Source organism: Zootermopsis nevadensis, unplaced genomic scaffold (genome assembly GCF_977971745.1).
Source record: "Zootermopsis nevadensis isolate Lab colony 2312 unplaced genomic scaffold, Znev_1.0 Znev_ptg000005l, whole genome shotgun sequence".
In the NCBI taxonomy this organism is placed as follows: Eukaryota; Metazoa; Arthropoda; class Insecta; order Blattodea; family Termopsidae; genus Zootermopsis; species Zootermopsis nevadensis.
In genome coordinates, this window is record NW_028259137.1 from 1318898 (window position 1) to 1338594 (window position 19697).

The 19697-nt window shown below is 34.7% G+C and overlaps 2 protein-coding genes across 6 annotated transcripts in view; both read left to right on the plus strand.

The window, feature by feature from the left end:
- Positions 1 to 2689, plus strand: part of LOC110839547 (integrin alpha-PS3) — a 36323-nt gene extending 33634 nt beyond the window's left edge. For 3 of the 4 annotated variants that reach the window (XM_087343345.1, XM_087343347.1, XM_087343348.1), the window contains exons 23-24: positions 450 to 500; positions 1433 to 1784. In XM_087343345.1, coding sequence (XP_087199471.1) covers positions 450 to 500; positions 1433 to 1504 — 123 coding nt within the window. In that variant the 3' untranslated portion in view covers positions 1505 to 1784. Of the gene's footprint in view, positions 1 to 449; positions 501 to 1432; positions 1785 to 2140 lie in introns of those variants that run through there. The other variant, XM_087343346.1, reaches the window with a different exon arrangement.
- Positions 2690 to 6019: 3330 nt separating this feature from the next.
- LOC110835429 (integrin alpha-4-like) overlaps positions 6020 to 19697 on the plus strand; it is a 51849-nt gene continuing 38171 nt past the window's right edge. The window contains exons 1-4 of one of the 2 annotated variants that reach the window (XM_022075630.2): positions 6020 to 6402; positions 11573 to 11703; positions 15927 to 16027; positions 18385 to 18520. In XM_022075630.2, the coding sequence (XP_021931322.2) occupies positions 6242 to 6402; positions 11573 to 11703; positions 15927 to 16027; positions 18385 to 18520 (529 nt within the window). In that variant the 5' untranslated portion in view covers positions 6020 to 6241. The remainder of the gene's footprint in view (positions 6403 to 11572; positions 11704 to 15926; positions 16028 to 18384; positions 18521 to 19697) is intronic. The other variant, XM_022075631.2, reaches the window with a different exon arrangement.

The window sequence follows — 19697 nt, forward strand, 5'->3', positions numbered from 1 at the left end:
TTACAATTCCCTCTCTTACCTCTAAATTATTATATTTATCCACGTGTTTGCCTTTAATGTTCTATTCTCTCTCACCATCTGCTATTATTTGTTTTCATAAATATTTAAATTCGTGTATTTGTTTTCTTGCTTTATTATCGATAAAACTCGTACGTCTTACTAACTCCTTATTTTTAAAATTATTTTGTGTTTTTGAACAGGCATATTTACGTCATTTTTAATGCAGATCTTATTTAAAAATCGACGACTTTGACAAATTATTTTTTCCGATACAGACTTAAGTATTTCTGACCCAAATGTTAAGGCGTCATATGACGGATTTTACTGTTACTAGAAAACGACATCTTTTAAAAAAATCAATGTCTCTTTTTGTAGGAATTACAGAACTTTGTATTAATTTATAGACACGGACTTGAAATTTAAATTTACGTGTGTGCTATTTTTTTCAGATTGGTTTTTTCGAACGTGGAAAGAAAGAAGAACTTCAAGCTCTAAAAAACGTTAGTATCTAATGTTTTATTATAATCCTCTCCATACTATGAAAGAAATATTTCACATAATCAAAAAATTGTTACCCTTTTAGGTGGTTGATAACGTATTCGAAAACTAACTTCTTCTTTGATCTCGTAACAATTCAGAATACAAATGTGGCTTTTATCTGACATATATTCTAAATGTATATTAAAATTCACCCAGGACATGCACTTTTGTTAATGGGAATTTATTTGCGCAGAACGGAAAACTTTAATGACCAATTTATCACGTGAGATCTGAAGTTTTTTAACAACAGCAAATAAGTCTTGTAGATAGCACCAACGATTTGGAGGAACACACTGTCTCCATCTTTAGAGCTTAAGTTTTATAGTTTCTTCAGTAGAAATCAGTGAATGTTTAAAGTTAAAATATGAGAATTTCTTATTACATATATTTCAATGTAAGTATTGGATCATAATTATTGTGTAACAAAATAAAATATAATATTATTCTTATATTATATATAAGTCTATGTTGTATAGTAATATTTAATTAGACTTTCATTAATAGAAATGAATGTAAGCTTATTATTATAAATAATTTTCTAGAGCACGGACGTAATGAGGGAAAATATATAATTTAATATAAATATACGTAAGTTTTGAGTCATTTTGTTTAGTAAAAAAAAAAGAGTGTTGATAAGATGACTGTCTTCTGGGTTATTGCGTCGTGTAGTCTGGTAAAAGTTTCAGAGGTCTTTGCTGCCTCCATCATCAGGGCGATCAGGAAGATACCAAAATCATTATAACTTCACTTTAATTTGATATTAATATTATTTTATTTTCTAGATATTCATTAATCTTCAACAGTTTCATAATTAAGACATGTATTTATATTTAACTGGGAATTAATGCGTGGATTGTTGAAAATAAAAAAAGTTACGATATTTTATTTTCAGGCTGAGGTGCCTGCTGGTGTGGATGAAGGAAGCAACTTTCAGGCTGAAGTTATTTCCGGTGACAATTTATGAAGTCGCTGAAAATTATCTGTTAACATCTGTCTTGATTAAAGTAGGTTACACTTTTTAAAGTATGATATTTTGAATATTTTTATATGTAAAAAGTATTAAGATTGGTGCTTTTACGATTACTGTAATAACTAATTTTTAATTACAGGATTATTAACTTCCATGCTTAAACACTAATTTTCCTTTACTACAGATATTTTTTACCACACTGTGGTGTACCCTGAAAATAATTTTGAAACGTAATTTAATGTTTCGGAATAAAACAGACATAATTTTCATCGGAGTAACAGTGTTTGATATTCTTAAACCGGAATGTATATGTAAGATAAATTTATATTACAAAGTATTTATATTTATAAGAAATAGGCCTCTGGTAAGCTTATTCTACTCCCCTACAGAAAGTTCCTTCCGGTTCCTGTAAAAAGCGTAACGGATATGCTAACCTAACATAACCTAACTTATAAAAATAATTTTGAAACGTAATTTAATGTTTCGGAATAAAACAGACATAATTTTCATCGGAGTAACAAGTGTTTGATATTCTTAAACCGGAATGTATATATAAGATAAATTTATATTACAAAGTATTTATATTTATAAGAAATAGGCCTCTGGTAAGCTTATTCTACTCCCCTACAGAAAGTTCCTTCCGGTTCCTGTAACACGCGTAACGGATATGCTAACCTAACATAACCTAACTTATGATAGTCGTGGAACAGCTGAGCTTGGCTGTGTGACGTAGGACGAGAGAGTCATCGACCCAGACAACATAGCTCGAGAGGCCAGCTGACTCGAAACCGGAACCCGTTTCACCAGAGAACGAGAGAGAGAGACTGTATAGTACGGGTACTGGTTAGTTATTTTTTCTGACACGTGGTGGGTGAAAGTAAGGCATTTCCACATTGACGACGAAGAATTAACTTAATTACATATGATGTCTGTAATTTTTATAATACATTTTTAAGTAACTAATGCTGTAGCGAATGTTTTGAAGTAACTTAAAAATGCATTTACGCAAATTATTTCATTTGTTTATCGAGGTAAGCTAAAAAAATTCGGTTTATGTAAATTTGTTCGTAAGTATTTTATAAGAGTTTGAAAAATATTTATGATTTTATGTAAAGTTGTATATAGAGTTCAATGAGAGCATAATTAAATAACAGTGAATTAAAAAGGATCTGAAAGGAAGAGGTCATGACCTAATTCAAGGTACTATTACTGTAATTGGAGGGAGTGGGGAAAACCTCGAAATACCTTATTCAGGATAATCAGTCTCCATACCCAGATTTCAAATCAGTACTTCACGAATATGAATCAGAAATGCTAACCACTCGACAATTACTTTAGCTATAAAGTTCTGTTCGAACTAAAGTAATTGCTTATAAAAAAACATGGCGTCGAAATATAAATATATTCAGTTGAATTTATTTATAAAATTTAAATGATTATGACGTTAAATTTGATCTTTAACCACGTCTAATTTTGACTTGCAATCATACGATTTATTGCTAGTATTTTTTAAGTTGCGTAGCTGAATTTGAAGAATAATTAGAAATGATGATTTCCATTTCCCGTAATTGTGACAGTGAACTGAGTTAAATCATCATCAACTCATACGGATTAGGCCTTGTGCCATGTTTGATTTGAGAATTACTTTCGAAATTATGGATAAATTTTGAACTTAGGCAGGACTTTTATACTTCCATAAACTAAACAACGGGAACGTGATTTATCGATCTTATAAATCTTCTAAGCCAAGTTACCAAAGATAAGTAGTCTTACCCCATCGCTACGTAATTTTCTATTGAGTAGGTTACAATAGAAAGTTACATAAACTTGAGGTTAAAATATTATGGCGATCGATGAAATAAACTATAATAAATTCTTAAGGTACTAATACCTCAAACTGATTATAGTTCAATTTCAGGTTTTTGTAACAGTCGAAGTATGTTATTACTTTAAATTAATTGTCATTCTTACGAGGCGCGTCCTCAAAGTAAGTTTCCCTGGGGCCGTTTACAGAAACAAAACACAATTTCATGGAAATATTTATTGCAACAGATACAGCAAGTGTCCAGCTATTTTTCAACATATTCGCCACCGGAATTGAGACATTGGTCATACCGTGGGACCAACTTTTGAATACCTGTGTCGTAGAAGTCTGCCGCCTGGGATTGGAACCACTGTGTGACAACCATCTCCGCCTCTCTGTCATTCTCAAAACGCTGACGCTGACCGGACAGGAATTTCTTGAGGTGTAGGAAAAGATGGAAATCACTGGGAGCGAGGTCCGGGCTGTAGGGTGAATGATTAAACACCTCCCAGCTGAACTCCTGCAGGAGACTTGCTGTCCGTCGAGCCGTGTGCGGCCTAGCGTTATCACTGACCGCACTTCACAGTCGGCGGGAACTGGAATAAGAACCTCCATCTTCAACAGCTGCAACGATGCTACTGTGAGAACGCGGGAGGTGCCGTTAGTGCATGCGCCATACTACGTCATTGCTCTATCACGTACGCACAGTCGCTTCGCGCAATATAAGGTTTGCTAGCTGTGGGACGAGTGGGAAACTTACTTTGAGGACGCGCCTCGTATATTTATTCCTTTCCCTTTAAACGTAATAACTTTTAGAACAGTTTATCTAAAATCATTTTGTAATTTTTATTTAAAAAACAGATATACCGCGGTTAATACGCCTCCTTCCCGATAATCACGAGTCTACTGCATATTATATTTCTTACATTCATATCAGTTTATCTAAATCATTCACATTAATGTTGCTATTCTGTTCTGATAAGAATTACATCATTTATCTGGCATGCAATTCACATAACGAACAGCGTAAACTTCATACAGTGAAATATTAAGAGATTTAGCTATAATTTTAATTAACACCTGAATTTTTATTTTATACAGAGTAATTTAAATGAGAAAAAATGTTTTATTCTATACTTTGGTTTGAAAAGCAAATATTTGTTTGAGATACCAAATTGTTTACGTCTGCAAACTGGAGCGTGGGAGACGAACTTGGCCTTGATTTGGGTGGGAGTCGATTCTCCGATAGATCTGAAGTAGCTTTATTTTTTGTCTTGAGTCATGCACTGAAGTTCACGAGTCATAACGCGTGTGTGTAGGAGTACCAACTTAACAAAGTTTAATCTTTCTTGTCATTAAATAACAGTAACGCCGATTAAAATCTTCCATGTTGTAGCATCAACTATAGAATAAAAGACTTAGCACATAACTGCGATAAAATCTGTAGGTTTCGTGTCCTCAGAGGTCTGTGACTCACCTTTCGACTTTATCTTGGAATACATGCCTTCCGGTGTGTGTGGCCATCCCGTGTTGATTTTAGTAATCGTTGTGTAGACAAAAGGAACTGTAAACTGCAATTGAGCTGCCATTAGTCAAAGGATCCTCCCCCCAACCTTTCAATTGTTTATTCTCTTTAGTTTCTGCGCATCCCGCACTGCGCAAGATCAGTTTTATGATTTATACAATAATCGGGGATACATTTGTCGTATAAGCAAAGTTCGTGTTTAGTTAATTGAAATAATAAAATGTTTCTATTCAAGATATTTATTTTCTGTAGTCAGTTGTACAAATAGATGGGAACTCGTCTCGTGTGACATTGACACGCCGAGTTGTTTTCTGTCATTCCCACCAGTTGCGTGTTATTCGCTGTGCTATATCTCGGTATTCATTTGTGAAGGGGAAGTATTTGAAGTTCGGTTCCTGTTGCCTAGGTGAGCACCTATCAAATAATGTTAGTTTATTGATGAGATAACACTGAAGTACAGTTAAATGTATCAGTTCTCGTACCCCTTGAGGTCTTGATATATATTTTTCTTTTGCGAACTCTGTGAGTTAGAACAGAGAACAAAAGAAGTTCCTTAAAGTAATTTTCCAGTCAAGTTTGCTTGTAACAAATCTGTCCATTTCCAGGGACAGTGTTTTAAATAAATATTTTTTCAACGAAAATTATTTCCAATAAATGACACTAACCTCAACTTGCGTAAGAATTGAGCTACATAGAAAATTCCATAAACAGACGTGGGTTTTTACTGTTGGTGGCAGACTCTGTCAACAAATGAAGTCCGTACAGATTTATTTGTTAGGAATGAGGTTAGATTCCACCATGGTAATTGTTGTAAAACCAAACATAATTGCTACTACCATTGTTACTAATTTGTTCTTCCAAGTTTAAAAAAGTTTCGTAAGTATGATTTTTTTTTTAAACCTTGAAGAATAAATTAATTAAATTTAATTTTAAGTTCATTATCATATTTTAACTATTATCTAAATTATACCCAATTGTTGGTAATAATCTGATGTTAACAAATATTTGATTTTTTTAATTATTATGTTTAATTTTATATAATAATTAAATAAATACTTGTCTTGACTGTAGCAGATAGGATGTGTCTGTAAAATTGTGTGTTCAACTCGGTAATAGTTTATTATTTGAGCACCGGAAGTAATACTTATTCCACAAACTCAGAAAGAACATCGTACTTAACGCCGTGTTGCAGAAACTTTTGTACGACTTCTAAACATAGGGCGCGCTGAAGTTCTTCGTTATCGATCAATCGCGTGGCGTATAGAAGCAGTACCTGTGACTTCCTGTTTATATAAATCGTTCTTCGGTGATGCAGTGTTTAGTGATACAATTTCTGAAATACGAATTGTATGGATAATATAATTTGAAGTAAGGTGAACTTATTGAAGGTGCAACGATCGAGATGTGTTTGTTTCGAAAGTGGTTTTGCTGCTTTGCTTTGAATTCACTGCTTGTAGTGCGTGGATTTAATCTATCTCCAAAACATGCAGTAGTTTTCAAGGATCCGAGTGGACAGGAAGGAAGTTATTTCGGTTTAAGCGTAGCTCTTCAGCTAGATAACTGGTAAGTAAGTTACACGTCACTATAACCTGTATTGTAGGAACTCAGCATATCTGGCTACTGACTACAGATTAATGGGGTTTGATCCCTGCATCCATACCACCTCTGGGGCCTACCTAACCTCCAATTTAATATGTTAATGGTTTAAGAAGTAGCCGGTTCATGACGCTAAATGCCAATTCCATCTTGTGTCGAGGTCAAACACGAATAGAGACTGATGCCATTAGAAATGCAAAGAAAGCCAAATTTATTTCTTGAAGTTTATTAATATATTTATTGCGATGATTAAAATATAAAAATGGAGGTTTTGAGTTTAAAGTAAGCCCACAGAAAAATTAAGGTTCTTTAAGGGAACATGGTCATACTAAACATTTATATTTTTTATTATATATTAAGTATATATTAAATCTTGTCCGTCTAATCACAATAATTCTTATTAAATATTAAAATATTACAATAATTAACATTTCAACATTTAAAATATTTAAAATATTAAATGATGTTCTTTATCGAAATATTCGATTTATATTAGACCATCATTTTTCATGTTTCACGACATGTTTCAGTTCCTAAAAGAAACATGAAAAATGATGGTCTAATGTAAATCGAATATTTCGATAAAGAACATCATTTAATATTTTAAATATTTTAAATATTTTAAATGTTGAAATGTTAATTATTGTAATAGTTTAATATTTAATAAGAATTATTGTGATTAGACGGACAAGATTTAATATATACTTATTATATCACAATATGACGCAACTTTACCATCTTATTTTTTATTATATTAAATTCTTTAACTCAGACGTTTTTATGCTGAAGCTAGAAGACTTATTTATCTGTATTAAAAAATATGTATTTTAATCTTTGTATTTTATTATTAGCGATACAAAATAACTTTTAAGAAAAGTATGCTTGTTTGGGCAGTAACATCTGTATATATCAAATATTGTCAACCAAAATCATCCTTCTAAAAATCAGGGCCGTACTTAGGCACAGACGAATGAGGCACCAGCCTGGGGCCCCTAATAAAGTTAATTTTAACAAAAAGTAAAAAAAAAACATGAATTTTAATACGTAAAAGTGACAATGATAAATATCAGGGTACGTTCGTCTTATTGTGTGCAGGTTTATACATTTCTGTGGCAACCAATGACAATATTATATTATTATATCTAATTAAAAATATTAAAAGTTTTGTTCTTTATCGATCGGGGGCCCCTAATTTCGTGATATGAAATAAGGAGCTACTTGTGAAAGGGTCGCGGACGCTGGTCACGAAAGCCAGAAACACGGCGATGGGAGTCGATGCGCTGACCACGTGATGACCCTCCAAAGCCGTATGGCTGGTCGTCATACCCTCAGGGGCTGTTGCGACAAAGAGTTTAGTACTGTTCTGTATATTTCGCAGTATTACAACGTTTGTGTTTAAACAGATCTGAGATGATAAAGTTGCGTCATATTGTGATAAATATATATTTGTTTAATCTTGTCAATCTAATCACAATAAAATTCTATTAAATATGAAAATATTAAAATATTGCTATAATTAACATTTAAATATTTAAAATATATTAAAATAATGTTCTCTATCGATAGAGAACATTATTTTAATATATCGATAGAGAACATTATTTTAATATATTTTAAATATTTAAATGTTAATTATAGCAATATTTTAATATTTTAATATTTAACAGAATTTTATTGTGATTAGACTTACAAGAATAAACAAATAAACAAATTAAACAGATCTGTAAAAATAATTGTTTTTTCTGATTATATTTATATATGCAAGTTTTTCTTTGACTCTGGTCCTGTTAAAAATGTATAAATTAAAATATTCGATTAACGTTTATTTTAACTTTTTAAACCTCCAAGAACGAAAAACAGTATAAATATTTTAAATTACAAATGAAATGACAAGTCTTTGCTTCAATAAGAAGAAATTTGAACTGCATCACTTTTGTCAACACTAAATAAATTCAGGCTTGTCCGCGGTATCTAATCACTTGAGAAATTCTTTGAGTAAATAAAATAAGCTTTCACAATGAAAGGTTTTGTTTTGGGGCACGGTTATCCGTACACCTGCACTTAGTTTGTGGTATTTTGCTTTGGTAAAAGAATCTAAGAAAGAATGTCGTAACATCTAGTTAGGCCTTATAAAAATACATAAATTTCCCTTTCATTTCAACTTTAAGTAAATTAATATATTTACGATGGTAGTAATGTTATGTCTTGTTGCTATTCACAAATATAAAAAACTATTTGAATAAAACACCAATTAATTAATTAGTTGCATCAGACTATGTTTTATTATAATAGTATTTATAATATATTTACTTATTATTAAAAATATATTAAAATTGACCGTCAATCACAATATAGGATAATTAAAAGATTAAAATATCATTTTACGTTCCGTATCGAGTACTCGATTTACATGTGGAACATTTACGACATGTTTCGGCTATATATAGCCATCATCAGGTGTTATGTTATAAACTTTTTAACTGAATTACTGATTTTTAATGAATTTTTAGTTTTCATTTTTCTTATCATGTTCACGTCCTTCATATTGTATCTTCATCCGTTGTTGTGTCACATGTCACTAAAATGATATTTTAATCTTTTAATTATCTTATATTGTGATTGACGGCCAATTTTAATATATTTTTAATAATATTTAAATAAATCACAATATGACGCACCTACAATATCTTAATATCTAATATATTTACTGTTAATGACCATTAATTATTCATTACTTTTGTTCTGAAAGTTAGTTATGATAGACACATACGTGGCATCTGCCATCACACAGCGCCGCGTAGTTGACGAATGTGTCACTAAATATAACATGACCGAAGTTTGTGATGTTATGGCGCTGATTTCTGTTGGCAATCTGTGAATGTACGAGGACGGTAGCCTGTTGGCCAGATTTCTTACATTGGCCATATTTCCCTTAAGTTCTTTACTAAATAGCACAAGAACTCTGGAAACTATAATCTTTTATACTAGGATATAATAATTCACGTAATAATTACGGAACTTAGAGCAATATCTGAACTGAAGTGGAACGTTCTCAAACACCCTCAGTCTATGTTCTACTATAGAAGGTACACAACCCCAGGTAATATTAGCTGACGTATTATTACAATGATATACTGCAGACAAACAGCACATTTCCTAAGATTTCTTTAGAAACTGTAATGTTAAAAATCAACAAATTAGTGTGCAACAGTGGAATTTAAACCGTAAGTAAGAAGAATTAAAAACGAAAAGTAATATAAAATATATATATATTCTACAGCATAGGGCGTAGATAAGTTAATTTTGTACAACACCAGACATAGAAATTAAAATGTTAAGAAATGTAAATAATGTTAAAGAATGTTAACACTTCGAACAGCGTTTGAGACGTTCAAATGGAATGTGGAGGTATTTGTACGTAAAATGAGAGACTGTTAATGACCAACCCTTGTAAAGGCTAACACTGAAAGCATGATTTGTGCGGCCGAAATTTATCTGCAAGAAATAAAGTAGACGTCAGGTTTAACATTAAACTTGAATGTGTGTGAAGTTAGTGGATCATTACAACGACAAACGTCATGGATGTTATTCATATACCACATTTTTTTACAATTAAAGGTACTACAAGATGTTTCTTTCTGTCGTGTCTGAAGGCGGCGGCCATCAAACTACTGCAGAAAACTTTTAATCTAGCAGGCTCGAAATATCCTCGTAAGCGACAACATGAATACAAAGTAAACAGATAAGAGACGACCCGACGACCCACTGTTGGACAAAGATGCATAGATTCTAGAATAGGCGACAAATCATAGAATAACTGATGATAATGTATTCTACAGCTGTCATTCTAGGGTAGATAATACTCACTGTGGGTAGAAGAGATACGAGATTGTGGGAGAATATGTTTTGGTAACGCAAAAGAAGACGATCCATAATACGAGGTGCGATCGGAAAGTTTCAAGACTGCGCGTATAAAAACCCGTACACTTATCTCAGGTATTGAATTCATCCATCACCCTCGAAGTAGTTCCCCTGGGAGTGAACACAACGATCCCAGCGCCGCTGCCAAGCCTGGAAGCATCCCTGGAAATCTTTCTTTGTCAGCCTGTCAAGCACCATCTGCGATTCTGCCTGAATCTCTTCTATCGTCTCAAATCTCCTTCCCTTTAGCTGAATTTTCATCTTTAGGAAGAGTAAGAAGTCACACTGAGCTTAGAAAGGAAGTTGGGGTCGGTTCTTGCAAGATCTTTGAGCTCCTGACAAACGAGAAGTCGATTCTGCTTCTGGTCCTCAGACAGGATGCGTCGCATGTGGAGTTCTTCCTTTAGAATCAGCTAACAGGTCCCATAGCCTATCCCAACAATGTCGCACAAGTCGTTGATGGTACGACGTCGATCTTCGTGAATGGCCTGCCGAATCTTCGTAACATTTTCGGGCGTTGTGCTCGAAGATGGTCGTCCAGAACGCTCGTCATCATCGACAGAGGTTCGGCCATTTTTAAAACGTGAATGCCACACAAAAGTTTGTGCACGACCCATTGCGGACTCCCCAAATGCTTGCTTTAGCATTTCATAGGTTTCCGTAGCCATTTTGGCGAGTCTTTGGCAAAATTTGATGCACACGCCATTCCGAAATCGTAGGAGGGTCGGTGTAATGCACTACCAAAACGCCCGTAACTAAGAAACAAATGCTAATTCGATGATGCCGGCTGGCACACTGATTCACTATGAATGTAGGCCGCACCCCCCTAGCGGTAGAAGCTCGTACTACATCCGGTTCGCCCTCTATTGACACAGTCTTGTAACTTTCCGATCGCACCTCATATTATCTTAGAGTCACCCAGAATGACACGTCGTTGTTAGTAACGCAATATCTAAGCTATTTGAAGCAAGAGGTAAACTACGTTATACGAGAGCACAGCTAATCCTTGCTGCATCACATATATTGGCTCAGGCCAGTATCAAATGTCCTCCGTCTCTCAGATGTCTCACAGAAAACACAAGATTTTTATCTTTCAAAAATTATTTCGTTAATTACCTTGTAACTTCAATGAAAGATTGGTAATCATTTCTCCTCGTACTAGGGGTTTTTGTAGTGTGTTTTTTTTCCAGATAGGTGTCAGGGTTGTTTTTTGCAGGTTGTTGGTCGGGGCCCCCCGAGGGAACTCAACTTACGAAAACCACACACAAATCATAGAACCTGGAGTCCTGTACCAGTGCCAACTGGAGGGAGATAAGAAATGTGTACCCCAGCTCCTTGACTCAGAACGTAAGTAAACACGCATTTTTATTTTTATTTGAATTTCAATTGCCAAGTTCTAACTGGTAAATTGCTAGAATCATAAAATGTATCACCATTTAGACATTTTCGTGCAACTTTTCTGTAAAAGTGGTACATAATTTATTATTAAAAACAGACTAATTTTTAAATGGCCCGTGAGATTATCACATCTCATTATGGGCGTCCTTATGATTTCTCTGTCAGAATGAGTCCGGATGTAACATGAAAGTCGGACTATTTCATTAGTCCTCTTATCTGAGTTGGCAACACTGATTTATACTCCGGCATTAAAATAAAGTGGGACAAATAGAAATATACCAAACGCCGTATCAGGGAACAAAATAATGAGTAACTTAATTTACAGATATTAGATGTATACAGAATTAAAATTTAAAAAAATTATTTGTCCTTGTGTGTAGTTGAAAGTTCCTAAACACAATTCTAAGTTTGTACTTAAGTGTTAGGCTCTAAACTCAATTTAAAATATATAGACTATACACAAATTAGGTTAGGAAGGTAATTTTAACATGTCTTTACTCGAAGACAGGTAAAAGTGACAGAGAAATGTTGTTGTTGTTTAGTGTTCTGTCTGAGGACAGGTCCATATGAACCGGATCCTTCCATCCTTTTCTCGGACTGGGACCTGTTCATATACGTTCTTGGCAGATGATCCAGAAGTGGTTTGCCATTGCCTTCTTCTGTGTGTGAATGGAGTAATTGTTGGGATGCCACGGAGGAAAACTCCGTGTTGCCTAGACCACGGCCTTGCCCAACACAAGTTATAAATTCGGGCACCGCCGGAAATCGAACCCGATACCCCAGGATTACAAGGCTAGCGTTCTAACCGCTAGACCACCTCATCTTATTTTTATTTAGTGTTCTGTCTGACGACAGGTCCATATGAACAGGATCCTTCCATCCTTTTCTCGGACTGGGACCTGTTCATATACGTTCTTGGCAGATGATCCAGAAGTGGTTTGCCATTGCCTTCTTCTGTGTGTGAATGGAGTAATTGTTGGGATGCCACGGAGGAAAACTCCGTGTTGCCTAGACCACGGCCTTGCCCAACACAAGTTATAAATTCGGGCACCGCCGGAAATCGAACCCGATACCCCAGGATTACAAGGCTAGCGTTCTAACCGCTAGACCACCTCATCTTATTTTTATTTAGTGTTCTGTCTGACGACAGGTCCATATGAATAGGATCCTTCCATCCTTTTCTCGGACTGGGACCTGTTCATATACGTTCTTGGCAGATGATCCAGAAGTGGTTTGCCATTGCCTTCTTCTGTGTGTGAATGGAGTAATTGTTGGGATGCCACGGAGAAACCGGGGAAGCCCCCGGAGGAAAACTCCGTGTTGCCTAGACCACGGCCTTGCCCAACACAAGTTATAAATTCGGGCACCGCCGGGAATCGAACCCGAGACCCCAGGATTACAAGGCCAGCGTTCTAACCTCTAGACCATTATTAGGACAGAGATTTTGTAATATTTATCTTTTACGAACTGTTCAATTACATGTATCTGAAAACAAGAAACCGCTTTTCAATAACCAGCTTCTATTTGCAAAGAACACTGAGCTCAATAAGGAAAAGTGACTGCATATATTTGTTTCTTTGATATACAGGGTGGGTGGGAAGTAAGTAGACATTAAATAATCGCTATACATTGGAAATATAGAGATTATAACCATTTCTCAATGCCTACTTACTTCTCACCCACCCTATATTTATTTAATTTAAAGTTTACAAAATAACTAGAATCTAAATGTCCATGGAATCGAAATAATATCGTCGTCATTATTCATTTCGCTACAGCAGGACATATGAATCATACGTGGGAAACTTACGTAGATATAAAAGCATTTGTCACAAAGTAATTTTAATTTAGTCACTGTTTTAAAAACAATTATTTATAACATACGCTAAATCTTGAAGCATAATTATTAAAAATTGCACAGAAGATGAGTATTTGTTATAAGACGAGGACATGAGCGAGTGGGACAAAACAAGAGTAGAAACCACAGAAATTTGAACCTTTTAATCATCAGCCGGATATACATGATTTGGTACAAATTCGTTAGAAATCCAAAGTCCATGTGTATTTGAAATTTTAACAAGATGTGTATATAATAAGTAACGTAGGTGACCAAAAATTGTTCAAAATTAGAATGATCCTTTTGAAAACGTCCCCAAATATAAAATTCTTTATCTTTTATCTTAACACAGAGCATGAATTGCTTATAAAACATGCTGAAAATGCCTCCAATTGTTCTCCAATTACACCAAATCTCTTGACTACGTTCTTCGTGTTTCTGATAACATTTTCAGTGTTTATTCTTAGTTATTTTATAATTCTTTGGATAATCTGGTACACGTTTTATCCAGTAAAACCTCCCACAAACATCAGGGGACGTTATTTACTGGGATCTGCGTGGCCATAATCCCTCACCGAAAAATTCCTCCGGCATACGAACTGCTGACTAATTTCGTCAAATTATAAAAACGAGGGTAACTGTAATTACCGTGCATTGCAATGAATACGGCTTTAAGTGGATAAACCTACATAACCGTCCTTAACAGGAGAAATGGCTTATCCGTTAGAAACGGTGTGCTGTTATACAAGCAGCTCATCCGTCCTATGATGGACTACGCATGCCCGATCTGGAGGTCAACTGTTTGCGGCCACGTTCTAAAGCTTCAAATGTTACAATCCAAGTGTCCAACGCGCCTTGGTACGTTAGTAACAGGTAAATTCACGAGGATTTGGGGATACCGGTCTTCGTCGACCACATCAGAGCACTGACCGAGAGCTTTGACTCGAAGTTAGCTGGTGTAGGGAACCCCTTGGTCCGGCAACTCGAGAGGCATTCGTGCCGAACGATGGCTGACCGAGGTCACCCACGGGCAACCGAGAGGGACTGATGCTCAGCAGGCAAGCCGAGGCTGTCCCCAGAAGACGGCCAAGTCAGCGCAACGAATGGTCTGTCCACTCGGCTACCCTGATTGAGGTTTTCCGTGCTTTTCCTCAGTTGTAAGGCAAATGCCAGGGCATAATTCAAGAGGGGCACGGCCCGCCACCCCCAATCACGGCGGCCTTCAGCTGAAGTGATCCTACCCCCTCTGGGTTCAAACCCCAGAGAACCAACCAACCAAAATCCTTTGCACAAGGGACAAGTTGCCTGATGGGATAACCTCTCATCAGCAGCACGACGAAACCTCCGTTAGCGTAAGCAAATTCCCGTATTAGTTTTAAGTCTCTGTTTACCATTTCCAGCAATGCGTCTCGTACGCAGGAATGGTGTTACCTAGGAAGGGACGATGTCTGGCGCTTCCGCAGGACTCCGCCCTTAGTTGGCTTTTTGGTTGGTTGGCTTACATAATAATTAGGGCACAAATAAAGATATTAAGGAAATAATTTTGATTAAAACATTAAGACTGCCTTATACGTAAATAAAAAGTGGAATCATGAATAAATTTTGTGATGTTACAACCGGAGTTACGTCTTGAATCAGTTCTCGATTATTAATATTGACGTACTGATGAAAGTTATTTTATACCTCACCCAATACACCGCTGAACACCGTCTTTCATTTCGGGTTACTTAACAAAACTGTAAATTATAATTTTTCCAGGGCATCGACATTCATTCCCCGTTTACATTAAAGTGTGTGAAAACAAGAAAATAATTACATAATGGATTTTTCAGCCATCTACCGAAAAAGAGTAGTTGTAAATAATACATTTGTCTATTCAGATATTAAATTTTGACATTGCATTAAAATGCAGACGAAAGCTGATGCTTTACAATATTTAAATCTTCAAATTTTACGTAAGAGGGGGTATTAAATTAACGTATTGCTCCTTTTCTAAGTTTCGATATCGTTTTCACTAATCACATTCAACAGTAATTATGCTACTATTTATATATTAGGTATTAATTACATTCAATAAAAATTTATATACATTTTGCTCATTTCTGTTCTCCACTACTCACTTATTCTCATTATATAAATTCTGTGATCTAGTGTCTTATCTGTTTTGCATATTTTCTTCTCATGTTCCTCTAAATGTTTTAAATTTCTTAATTTATTTAAACTTTTATTACAAAAATATATATTCAGTAGCAAGTTGCCTTTAGGTATAAATGCCCTCTAAATTTTATAAAATCTCTTTGTAAGGAATTTATGTCATGCAGATTTTTATTTCCAGGAAACAACAAAAATTCACAAAGTAATTATTTACAACACAAAGATAACTCCTGGATTGGTGGTTCTGTGGACGTAATTGATAAACAAAATGGAAAAATTGTGGTAAGTTTCATTACGAAATTAGTATTCATTGGATAGTTCGCAAAATCACGTAGACTACTATTTTCAAGGTCGTGTTATGTATTATAAGGTCCCAAACGGGAAGAGGTTGTCCATAGGCCAAATCGTTTTATATTTCCAGAACTTTAACTACAACCAGTCGATTCCATTAATTTCAAATCTTTGTGTTCTGTTATTGAAGTTTTACTTAAAATCGGGTAGGATTTTATTGCAAATGAATGTAATAAGTCTTCTTGAATGATCAGTTATGTGAGAATAACTCGAATATCCAACATTTTGAGATTATATATTTCTCCATTATCAGGGGTTGATGTGTTGAGTAAAAAGTAACTCTTATGTTTATTCAAACAGCTCTTTAAACCCATACCAATGGTGTAACTTAATAAAATAAAAAAACCCTATTGTAAGTACAGAGAGTCTCCTAAATTTTGCACAGCTATTCGTCAAAGAAGATTTCACTGAAAACAAACAGGTTATAAGAAATCTAATTGGGCCTATAGTAGATGGCTTTTTTCTGGGTTGTTACGCACTGTAGTCTGGTAGAAGTTTACCATCATGAGGGCATAGACCTCTGAAACGTCGGTAAACTTCTACCAGACTACAGTGCGTAACAACCCAGAAAAAAGCCATCTTCGTACTCAAAGCAAAGAGAACCTCAAATCATACGGGCTTATATTAGATTAGATGGAATTATATCAACAACATTTAGGGTAACGCAGGAATTATAATAAACATTTTCAAATATCTTATACACTGAAAGTTTAATTTGCGAGGCCAGGCTTATTTAGAACGACACATGTAAGTACAAAGCATCATAAATGTTCTAATAAAATTTCTATGAAAATGTCACATTTCACGTTTTTATTTAAACTTATTTTTAAGTGTTAACATTATATTTTGTGTAAATAATCAGTATACCATAATTTATAAGTAAGTTTCTTAACTATGTGTTTTATGCAAATAAAATTGTTTTGCCTGCAATCAGATTTGAACACACAACCATTGAATCAGAAGACCAATAATTAATTAATCACGAAAAAGTTAAATAAATATCTGTTTCGCCCCTCTAGCCTTGCAAATTCCACAAAAATATCGCATTTCATAGATTTTTTAGACTTCATCGACTGTAAGACACATCTTTAATCATACAGCATAATTTTTCGACATCGGTTCTTAGATATAATGAAATGCTAATGCACCACAATTTCAGAAATTTTAAAATGCGAAAAAAAATCTTTGTAAAATCGAGCAAACACTGTGATAATGTGAATTTTATTACTGACGATTTCATCTTTACTCGTTAACAAACGTTGCTAATGTTCACAATCATGGCGAAAGTTCCACATAGATTATTTTTAAACATGTACTTGAATAATGTACAGTTGCACAGTTTAAATAGGTACATTGGCACGGATATAAACATTGCCCCTTACTCAGTATGCAACTAGGCACTAATAAGGTTACAGAGTTTAGCCAGGTTAAATGAAGGAGCGAACTGTTTGTCAGTGAGAATTTTCGTAACCGTAAAATATTTAATCAGAAGACACCAGATGTTTAGACAAGATTAAATTAATTTTAAAAGTGTTTATTTTGAAACACAGCAAATGTTGCATTTATCAGAACACGTATGGTACCTCTTTGGAAAAACATATCAATATATTGAAAGTTTTCTTCAGTAGAGACAAAAATAAATTTTGGAAGATACCACAATGAGTCTCTTGTCACTAAGAACATGGCTGAAGAGACGTTCAAGTTCCATCATCAGAGCGATCGCCCTGATGATGGAACTAGAAAGGACCTCTGAAACATCGATAAACATCTACCACACTACACGGCGCAACAACCCAGAAGACATAAACTCGTATCTCAAAATAGGCTTATGTACTATTTAGCTTCACAGTGAATGAATTTTATACGCATTAAGAAATCTGTATATCAAAACGCAATTGAGCCCATGAATCAACACATTTGGCCCCCGATAGCTTTTCAGTAAAAACTGAGTTGGTTAGCGTGGTCAGAAAATTTCGGGTGTGATTCTGCATGTTACTAATATAAAAAAAGTACTAAAATCTGTTAGTATGACAATTAATAACCTAAAGACGGGAATAGAGATGATCTCTGAATCGTAGATCACATGAGAAATATCTCGGACAATTTTCAGTTTCTAACATGAAATTTGTATAATTAATCAAAAAATGTCAAACACCTCTAAATAATCATATAAATTGAATTGTGTGATTTTACGTGGTATTTATACGTCTCGTGTTACCCTACCATTAAGGATATTGAACCAGATATATTAATATTTATTTAACTTTTACATAATTTCATTTAATTAGGTCTGCGGGCCACGTTGGGCGAACCTATTTTACTCGTCAAAAGGACACGGATTTGTTAATGGAATCTGTTACGTCACAAACACATCGAGTCCTGAAAAGAATTCTGAAAAACTGATGCCACTTATTAAACCCTCCGGTAAGTTAAAATACAATTGAAAGTTATTCGTTAAAATCAAATCCTGCAATTATAATTAATAATCCGAAAGTACTTTAAATTTAAACAACTGAATTCCTGAAAAGTGGAGGTACTTTTCAGTTCCTTATAATATATTAGTGTCCAAGTAATCTTAGTAAATACAGAATGTTCCAGAATTTAAAACACAACTCTAACATAACTTGTAAATTTGGCGATATCATGTAACGATACAAACGAGTTGTTTTAGAATTTGTGAGAATTAACATACAAAGCAGTTTTTCAGTAGATTCTAAAAATATCCACCATCTTCTCGAACACAAGTATCCTCCGAAAAGTAATCAAAAATTTATTAGACATTACAAGTAAATCAGTCAGTGGAACGAGAAGCAGGAGTTTGTGGACAAAGAAGTTGATTTTTCATTTGATGGAGAGAAAATACCAAGAATAATTCGGTATATGAGAAAATGTGATAAAATTTTTGAAAGAGGCACACAACGTGACTTTTATTTGTAGTGTTCTGTCTGACGACAGGTCCATATGAACAGGATCCTTCCATCCTTTTCTCGGACTGGAACCTGTTCATATACATTCTTGGCAGAGATGATCAGAAGTGGTTTGCCATTGCCTTCTTCTGTGTGTGAGTGGAGTAATTGTTGGGATGCCACGGAGAAACCGGGGAAGCCCCCGGAGGAAAACTCCGTGATGCCTAGACCACGGTCTTGCCCAACACAAGTTATAAATTTGAGCACCACCGGGAATTGAACCCGGGACCCCAGGCTTACAAGGCTAGTGTTCTGACCGCTAGACCACCGTGGCGGTCACAACGTGACTAAGCAGGATATATTAAAACGACGACCAATTCTAGAGAAATTAACTTCTTTTCGAATAAAAATGGAATTGCTAACTAACTAACTAGATGGCTTAGAGAACCTGAAGGTTCATCGCCGAATTAACCAAAGCTCTCCACCAAACCCTGTCCTGGGCCGATAAAAACGAAGTAGCTTTTAACAAATTTTCCCAATGCTGTAGATTTAAGAAATATATAAAATTACCTGAAAAATCAAATGTAAATGAGGGAAAAAAATTTATTAATTTATAATTTTGAAATTGGGACGAAATAGTAGAACTATAGAGATAATTAATATTCACAAAAAATAAAATGGCGCCATTTCAGTTG